Source organism: Crocodylus porosus, unplaced genomic scaffold, assembly GCF_001723895.1.
Source record: "Crocodylus porosus isolate Cpor-Errol unplaced genomic scaffold, CroPor_comp1, whole genome shotgun sequence".
Lineage (NCBI taxonomy): Eukaryota > Metazoa > Chordata > Crocodylia > Crocodylidae > Crocodylus > Crocodylus porosus.
The window spans coordinates 42781546-42791628 of NW_017728906.1; the positions used below are offsets into that span (position 1 = coordinate 42781546).

Sequence of the window (10083 nt, forward strand, 5' to 3'; positions counted from 1 at the left end):
AATACATACATATTGTATACCGGGCTCCCTTACATGATGCACCACAATGGCAGAGTTCTTCTCTTGATTCCCGCTGTTGGACTCTGTTGGTTGACGTTGGAAACCTGCAAGGAGGCTGGTTGATTCTGGCCAGCTCACTCCAGCACAGAGGTCTTGCTTAACATCACCCAGCACCTAAGGAGTTTGGGAAAGGCTGTATGGGCAGAGGGCTTAGGGTTGGCTGTGCAACATAGCACATAGCATGCAAATGTATCATTCAGTAGCACCAAAGATTGGAGAAAATAAGCCACTGAGAGTTGAACAAGGGTGAAGTGTGGGAGCAGGCAAACCTGGAGAGAGGCAAACAAACTCCTGAGTTAGAGTTTGTGTCAGAGCATTGTTAGTTTCTTTGTAATTAAGCCAAATCTCAGAAAATTATTTTCTAAAGTATGTGGGTATGAATCTATTTCAGGCTGTCATCTACTGCCCTTCCTTTTTCCATTTTCTTTTCCTTGTTCGTTCATTTTTCCTGGTACTCATCTGTACCTGCAAAGGGAAAAGGAGAAAAGAAACTAACAAGACTAGGCCAATGGTCACTTCAATCACTTCTCCTGTGTGGCATCTTCCATCCTTCTGTATTTCATCTTTTGTTTGGTTTTTAAGTTTGGCTAAGCAAAAAATATGTTTTTGTATGTGTGTAGAAAATGCCTAGAGCATTCTGGCAGCTCAATTTATACAGGAAAAATATTACATAGAGGAGTATGCTACATCTACATGTATAACTGTAAATAAATATTATATATATTTTTATATATAAATGTCTATATACTATATATATAAGTATATATATGTGTGTATGTATCTATATAGTGTGTGTATCTATCCACATTATGTAGTGAATCTATAGATACACCCACAAACAAATACACATGTATATAAAGGTATACAACAGACAACCTCAAGCAGGAAATTAACTATTAAGGCATCTGACAGCACACATCCTTCATGCCTCTACCCACTGACACCTCACTTTTAGAAGGACATCACAAAAAGTGCAGTACAGGTTTATCTCTGACTCAGCAGGGACACAAGCCATTCAGCTCTTTCCTAGAATCTCCCTGACAAGCTCTATACCAGACTCCTCCCACATCCCCAAGCATGGCTTCTACACAGTTTGGAGGAAACAAGCGTATGTGGCCTTAACATATGCAACAATGCAGTGCTCTTGAACAAGACTTCCTCAGTGTCTTTATTAGAAAGAATCTTGAATACAACATTAGGTTCTGAGTACTTTCAATAGCTCCTGTTGGGTTTTTTTGGGGTGGGGGGTTTCCTGAGAAGAGCCTCTCTTTGATAACAAGTATAAAAAGTGACACTATTTGACAGTGATTACAGCACTTCATTTTCAAGTGCTTTTTCTAACTATAATGAATAAAAACAGTTGTTTCTTTTAATGAAGACTTTGATTCAAGGACATTCCTTTGAAGTAAAATATATATCAACAAATGCAGTGATAGGGAAAAAGGTTGATGAATATCCTCAATAAATCAAACAGTAATACATTTAAAAGTAGCCATTCTTAAATGCTGTAGCCTGCTAGAATGTATACAGGTTAGTGATCAGTTCTCAAAAACTAGCAATCCTTTTGCTAAGAGTGGCTGGAGAAAATAAGACCCAAAACATGAACTTTCTTAAATGGCTGTTGCATAATTAATTACCACTTATAAACTAATGAACAGTATATTTTAAAATCCATAGAAAATTCAGTCTATCTGAACAGGTGATGTGCTATCAATTTAGGGAACTTAATGTATCTTCAAAATAAATAATGATGATTTAATTGAACTAGTTTCTATTTTACCATAATTGCATGAGTGACTTTAAATCACAGTTTCAGAGACATTTACAGTTTTGTAAAATCCAAAGTTCTGCTGCACATGAAGAAACTCTCAGGATATATTAAAATTGATTTTTCTGACAGAGAAAAACACCAGGGAAAAACAAATTTAGCATATGTTTGCATGCTGTCTTCATTTCATTAAAAGATGCAAAATGCTGGAGATACTGTAATCAGGGAAATCCTGTAGACTTCTGGCTGGGTCAAGAATACATTAGAAACAGGAGCACCCTCCCTTGTCATAATCTGGATTTGTGCATTTACTAGCCAGTTTGCTCCATTCTCTGTGTAACAAGAGATGAGCATCTTTCCTGTTGATTTTTATGGCTTGTATAAAATATAGATTGGCCTTAAGGAAGTTAACAAGTGTGGGAAGCAAGCATAGTCACTCCACACTGACAATTGGTATACATACATCTCAGACTGAGATTAACATACATCTCAGTCTAAGAACACTGTCACACCAAGTTTTGCATAAGTAATGTGGCAGCAAATACATTTTTGTATATCCTAAATATGTTGATGACTTAAAATATATATATATAGTGTATTACTTACTACTTCTCCTTTCCTCCTGTTCATGTTAATGGTGACAGCGATAACTAGTAATAAGAAGATGTAGAAGCCGCTTCTCTACATCACTGCTACTCTGATCTTGATATTACTTCATATCTCAAAAGCCATCTGTTTCATTTCCTGTGTTTAGCTCTGTAGCTGCATGCCCAACAGATGATACATATAAGAGCTCAGCTTGGTGTATAAAGGACTAAAATATAGTCCTGTATCCTCAAAGAGTGGAGCGAGGGAGCTAACCATGTATAATTTCCTGTTTGACACTTACATTTCAGGAGGTTTACACCCATGACTTACCATCATATACTATAGTTTAACATTCTAGCATGCTTTTCTTAGCTTAGGAGTTGCATGAGCAAATGCATAGAGAGCATATAAATGAAAACTTGGAACAGGAAGTATTCTCATTTAATAAGAACCGTCTTATGGCTCAAAATGTGCTTCTCAGATTTTGGAACTGGACATGTAGGCAGAAGCAGAACTGGTCATCCCAGAACATGTAGATGGAAAAATTTTTTGCCACTGCACTTTTTTCATTGATTAGGCAGATGAACCAGTGTTGATGGAATAGGAGAAGTAGTAATATGCTGCAGTGTAAGACAGCAGTTAGGAAAGTGGTAGCCAGAGCCAACCCAAGCAGGATGCGGGGCCCAGGGCAAATCAGCCCATGCAGGACTCTGCCCCGGCTCCAACCCCTTGTGCCCCAGACCCGAAGAAGCTGCCACCATCATCTGCAGTGACAGCAGGGGGGTGCAGTGAGAGGCTGGACGCAAAGCCAGCGGCACAGAGTTGCCACGGCTGCTCCACCCAGCTTCACAAGGGCCCCCCAAAGCATGGGGCCCAAGGCGGTCACCCCGATTCACTCCCCCCCCAAGGTATGGCCCTGGTGGTAGCCAGGTAAAGTATCTGGCCACCACATTATGAATCCAGAAGCATGAATTTGAGACTTGTTCTGGATTTGTATCAAATACTTATACCTCCTACCCAGTCCTCCATTGACCCAGCTATAAAATGAGTTCGTAGTCACTGAGTTTGGGGAATCAACAGTGGCTAGATGTAATGCTAGTCACATCACTCCCTTGTGTGTTTTTATTTACAGAAACCACCATGCCTCATATCATGCCAGCCTGATGGGTCATCTCAGCTTTGGCAAACCTTTGACCCAGTTCAGTCAGAGCTATATCAAAGGGATATCTCTGATACTGTTCCTAATGCGGTGCCACTTACTCTCCTCCCGTTGCTCAAGGGCAGGGGGATGGGGTTGCAGGGGTTATGACTCATAAAGTAGCCCAATGGGGGATTTGAACACAGGTCACTTTGAGCATCTGGCTTTACGGTGATTTGTGAGTAAAACAAATTGTCCCAACATGTGTTCCTTGCATTGAGGCTACAGCCAAGAAGGTACACATGTCTATGAAAATGTATCCAGTCATTTCATAATCTGTTGACTCATTTAGCCATAAAAAAGGAAGGAGGGACAAAAGAGATGTGAAGGCAAAAATCTTGGAGGTCTCAAGTATTAGAACAGTGTAAAAGTGTATCTGTTAAAATCTCCTTATTTGGTGTATGCTTACATCCTTTGTAAAATGGTAATAGTAGGGTGATACGAGGAAGGACCGGAGAACCACCCTCATTTGGAGTTTTATCACTGATGTTTATGGGCATAGGATAGGTAGTGGTGACTGTTGTCACAGAGGTGACAAGAGCAAGCTGCTTCCTTAGCTTTCAAAGAATGCACATGTTATGATAGTATTGTTCATTAGCCAAAAACCTGGCAAATGACAAGTACTCTGGCATCACTTTTTCACATGCATTTTGGAGAATAACATCAAATTAGCACATGATGGTGCATCTCCTTTTGAAGTCAACAGGAATTTTGCTTTTGACTTCCCTGTATACAAATCCATGCCTTAAGAATCCTATCTTTCTATAAGTCTTTGCTTCTATTTTTTCCCATAGGGAATATACACTCATTCCATCTTCTAGACTGCTCACCAAAGATGAAAGTGAACCTAGTACAAAGCTGAACGGTGAAATCCATAATCCAGTAGTGGTGAAGAGTGTAACCAAAATGCTTGCTTTCCAGGTAATTGTTTTTCATTTCTTACTGTTTGACCAATACATAAATGACACAGTATGTTCATATAAATATATATTTTTAAATTAACATTTAATGGAGCATTTTTGTTCTGTTTGAATATTTTTTATAAATATATTGCTTTTACCTTGTATTAAAAGCCTAATGCAGATCAAACTGTAGCAAAAGAAATGAAAAAATGTACGTTTTCCGAAATGTGCTGACACTTCTCTTTATGTGCAAAGAATGAAAGGATCCTCTATATCAAGAAAAGGCCTATATTCAGATAAAGAGATAATCTGGCAAGTATTGTTCACACTAGTGGGCATGTCTACATGTGCATTAACATGCTTTAGTTAATGCACATTAAATCTAGTACCTCCTGGCTCCTATATATGTGCACAGAGCCTGTTCCGATGGGCTGGAAATCCAGTGCATCAGAGCAGACTCAATTAATCAAGTCTGCTGGAGCATGGTAATTAACACACTCTGGTAGCTTCCCATGTTGTCAGTGGCCCTGTGCATCTCCACACTAAAAAAAATACCAGCAGGGCACTTTGAAATAAAACTCATCTAATGTGTTTTATTTCAAAGCACCCTACCACTATTTTTCCAGCACAGGGACACTGATACATGTGATGTGTGGGCACTTTTAATTACCTCAGCTCACTAATTAAAGCACCTGGTGGGTTGTCCCACAGTACATGTAAAAATGCCCTCCATTGTGAGGTACTAAGAAAATATGCATTAACTTGTCTTAATGTGCATTAACTAAATAGCACAATTTTTTTTAGTGATGTTCTAATGTGCGTTAAAGTGCACATCTACACATGCATTAACACACTTTAGTTAATGTGCATTAAATCTAATGCCTCCAGGTGCCTATACATAATTGTGGAGACTGCTCCAATGTGCTGGAATTCCAGTATGTCAGAACAGACTTGATTGAGTCTCGTGTATCAGTGTCCCCACGCTTAACGAGCTTTCATTCAAGTGTCCCCACTGCCATTTTTAAGCACAGCAACACTGATACAGGAGATACGGTGGCACTTTAATTAAGCCGCTCTAATTAAAGTGCTGCCCCCCCACCCTGGAGCACATGTTAAAGTGCCCTCCATTCTGAGGTCTTAATGCACATTAACTAAAGAGCATGGTTTTTAAGTGATGTTTAATATGCATTACCCCATTTTAATTCTCAGTAACTCAAAAGAGAAGCTTGATAGAGTCCAAAGGAGGGCTACCCATTTGATTAGAAGTATGGAGAGCAGGCCATACAATGACAGGCTGAGAGATATGGGTCTGTTCAGCCTGGAGAAGAGAAGGCTCAGAGGGGAATTAGTGGTAGCCTATTAATATACAAAGGACATGCATCAGGGACTGGGAGAATGTCTGTTCACCAAGGCTCCCCAGGGGAAGACTAGGACTAACAGTCATAAGTTTCTAGAAGACCGCTTTAGAATAGACAATAAGGAAAAACTACTTTACAACTTGAGTGTCCAGGGTTTGGAATAGACTCCCCCCAGAAGTGGTACAATCTCCTACTCTGGATACATGGGCGACTGGTGCCACCTTAGTCGGGGGGACATGTGTCTCTCCTGTGACCAGTCCCACTGATCAGGGGGAGGGTGTCCCCGTAGCAAATCTCACTGCATTAATGCACATTAAAATAGGCTAATGTGTATTAAAGAACACACGTAGACATGCCCAGTGGCAGTAATGCTTCTGTTCCAGTGAAGAAAAATCACCTCTTCTGCTTACAGCACATACTTCAATTCTGGAGGGCTGATTGAGTCAGGGAGAGGAGTGTGTGGTATGGAAGCAAATATGATAATGGTTACTAATGGATCCTTCCTGTGTGAATTTATCCAATTGTCTCCTGAACCTGATTAAAAGATACCCCATTATTCATCCTTCCTGACAGCTCCTCCTCTGTGATTTGGCCAGGTCTGAACTATGTAAACACGCACTTCAGAAACCTAATTTTTTTGGAAATATCACTTCCCAGCAGAAGATAACTGGCAGCCAGAATGTGGAGCAAAGTTCTGCTCCAAACCAGATGGGCCCAATTGCAACAGAATGCCTCTCATGCGTGTAGCAGAGGATTAAGGCATTGCTGTGTCCATGTTGTCCACACAACATTAGGAAAATGGAAAACCACACAGACACAGTCAACCAATTGCTGCATACAAATATAAAATGCAGGGCCTGGCAAGCTGACTGTGTAACTTCCCTGGAAGTATGCTGATGGCTTCAGCAACATAAGGCCCAAGCTATTTAAAGGGATATTTCTCAATTCCTATCTACCACCTATATGCTTGAATAGACTGATGTCTATCATGATCTGTATTATAAAGCTAAAATAAAACGAATGGATCAGATTTCTATCATACCTGCACTGACATTGTTTCGTTAAGCTGCTGGGAATGTAGAACAATGTGGACATGGAGCACAGACCTGGAGCAGAAAGTGTTTGCCTTGACTCCTAAGCAGAGCATTAATAATACTAGGATCTGTTAATGCAATTCATGCCTTGAGCACTCTTTGGCCTTGCATCTCCACACCCTGTACAGAACACAGGGGTGCTGCATGGTTTTGTTTTACCATAACTTTCCTATCACAAATGCAGTGTAATGCAGAGCCACAGTACTCTTAGAAACTGAGTGTCAGGGCAGAGCATGGAGACGAGAGGAGAGGCAGAAGAACTAGCAGTAACTGGCAGTGTCAGGAATGTTAACAGCCCTAGAGGGAACAGTGAGTCACTGCAGAGTAAGGGGCGGTTGTCATCCCACTACCTCCCAGAAACCACAAGTAAAGTGGCACTGGGAGCAAACTCCTACTCACACTATTCTAGCATTGAGCAAGAGAACTGCATGCACTGAATGCATATGTCCTGCAGAAATGCTTTGTGATAATGCTGCTTACATGCTCCTTACATACACATCTTTCAGAATTGTAACTGAATCTACAGCATGTTTCTTGCAGCTTTTTACACATCTGTTCTCAAAGGCCAGAGGATAGAAGTTCCCTCTGCCTCAAACCAGCATAGCAAGACAACAAAACCCTAGTTTTGAACCATAATCCTCTCACTGTTGTACTGTAACATCTCTTCTTGAAGCTGAAAAGTCTTTCTCTTGCTACAGAGCTATAATATGGTTTAGTGTACAATGGAGTATTTGAATGCAAGCTCTCTCCAAAAGATTCTCATTCTCTGCATCTAGCACCCCTCATGGGGTTCTCATTCTCTGCATCCTCATGTATTCACTAATTTTGATGTCTACTATTGGAAACATATAGCTGTAGCTTGTATACCCTAGCAATGATGGTAGACTTGATCAGTACTGAGGAAGTTGTTAAAATAGTTTCACCTACTTCTGAGTTTGAGCTTAAATTTGCTTTCCTCAAAGCAGTATAATATACACATAGAGAAGATTATTTGAATTTATACGACATATATTTTTTACCTATAAATATAGCTACATAACTGTCGATATACAAATCGGCACTGTTTAAGATATGTATGTGTGCTCCAGCTCAAAAAGAGAGGGGATAATCTCTAAGTAGAAGCTTTGACTTTAAAATTGGTTTGAGGTTAGTTCCTGCCTCTATCAGCAACGTAGACCTTCTTTCACTCGTGCAAGAAAAGAAAAAAAAGATATACTCTGTCCTGGTATAGACAAGGAGTTATGCCTGTAACATAGAATCATAGAAAATTAGGTCTGGGAGGGACCTCAAGAGCTCATCTAGTCCAGCCCCCTGCTCAAAGCAGGACCAGCCCTAACTAGATCATCCCAGCCAAAACTTTGTCTAGCTGGGTTTTGAAAACCTCCAAAGATGGAGAGTCCACCACCTCTCTGGATAACCTGTTCCAGTGTTTTAGTACCCTCCTGGTGCGAAAATTCTTGTGGGCAGAAGTGAGAAAAAAACATGTTAGCTAGCTGGGGTAAATGCTATTTTCCTTCTTTTGTTTTACCTCAAGAAGATAATGTGCATGGAAACTATAATAGTCTTGTCCACGCTAGATGTTCACATACTAGCAGCATACCCTTTTCCTAGAGTGAACATGCATTTAGAACCTACTCTGTAGCCTACTACAGTCATAACAACTTTCCATTGACCCCCAAGGGACACAGTATTAGGTCTCTGTGTGCCTAAGAACCTCACCTGTAAAATTGGGATTAACAACACTTTCTTCTTTTCACCCCATCTCTTTTTTGTCTTTTTATGTTACAAGCTATTCAGGAAGGGGACTATTCCTTATTGTGTTTGTACAGTGCCTAGCACGAAGGCACTAATATCTTAGTCACAGGTTCCAGGTGATACTATAACCAAAATAAATGTTCTCATCCAGCTTTCTCAGAACGTTACTGTCAGAAGAGGCCTGCTAGTGATGCGCCACGGGGAAAGACTGGATCAAGTGTTTGGGAAATCCTGGTTTCAGCAATGTTTAATGGCAGATGGTAAGTAAAGGAATGGGTAGACTGACTCTTAACAAATCAGATTTAAAAATGATGATGATAATATGTGAAATATAAACTACTGCATGGAAATGTTTGCAAACCAGAATTAAATGCTAATGCTGAAAAAATAGTTCGTAGACAGAAATAGTTCATGGAACACCTTGGGTCTGGGCACATGAACAAGTTACTAATGAAGTAAAAGATGGGAGGGGATTTACCAACTGCCAGTTGCTCTTCAGTAACTACCCTTGTGCAAGGTTTTACCCCTTGATAAGCTAAAGCTAAATTATAGTAGTTTAGCCCTTTTTCATAGAGGATTAAACTGCCATGAGTTAGGTTTTATATGCTACTGGGTGAGAGTATGTATATGGGAAGTTATTGTAGAGCAGATGACTAATAGTTATCTCCTATCCCAACAAAAAAATGCAGGTTTTATGAAAAACTGGTAGGATCTCATCATTGGCTTTAAGCGAAAGTTCAAGTGTTTTTGAACTTTGGAGGGTGATTCTGAGGTGAAACAAATAATCTTTTTTTTTTTCTTTTTGTGGGAAATGGGAAAGAAATCATTGGGCTGAAGATCTTCTGGGTTATGGTGATTTTTGCTAGGAAAATATTGACAATAATAAATGTTTGCACAGCTTTTACCAAAATATATGTCCTAGTTGAATCCTACACAGCAAATTTCTCCTTGTTTGTTTTCTCTGTTGTTCTGCTATTTGGAGAGTCACAGGAGATGAACTGTTAGTTATAAGAGGTCTCCTTGAGGACTTAGTGGGACTCTATGAACCCATATTGTTCAACATCTTCATTAATGATGTGGACATTGGAGACAGAAGCGGGCTGTCCAAGTTCGCCAATGTCACCAAACTTTGGGGCAAAGCATCCACACTAAAAGACAGGCGGGTGATCCAGGCTGACCTGGACAGGCTGAGCAAATGGGCGGACGAGAACCTGATGGTGTTTAACACTGAAAAATGCAAGGTTCTCCACCTTGGGAAGAAAAACCTGCAGCATCCGTATAGGCTCGGCAGTGCTACGCTGGCTAGCACTACAGAAGAAAGAGACTTGGGGGTCATCATTGACCACAAGATGAACATGAG

The 10083-nt window shown here is 40.3% G+C and overlaps 2 protein-coding genes across 3 annotated transcripts in view; one reads left to right on the forward strand and one right to left on the reverse strand.

The window, feature by feature from the left end:
- Window positions 1-10083, forward strand: part of UBASH3A (ubiquitin associated and SH3 domain containing A) — a 36209-nt gene that overhangs the window by 10763 nt on the left and 15363 nt on the right. Inside the window, exons 7-8 of the mRNA XM_019528989.1 lie at window positions 4409-4535; window positions 8875-8983. Of these exons, the coding sequence (XP_019384534.1) occupies window positions 4409-4535; window positions 8875-8983 (236 nt within the window). The remainder of the gene's footprint in view (window positions 1-4408; window positions 4536-8874; window positions 8984-10083) is intronic.
- The window catches only part of RSPH1 (radial spoke head 1 homolog), a 60874-nt gene that overhangs the window by 272 nt on the left and 50519 nt on the right, over window positions 1-10083 (reverse strand). The window lies entirely within an intron of this gene.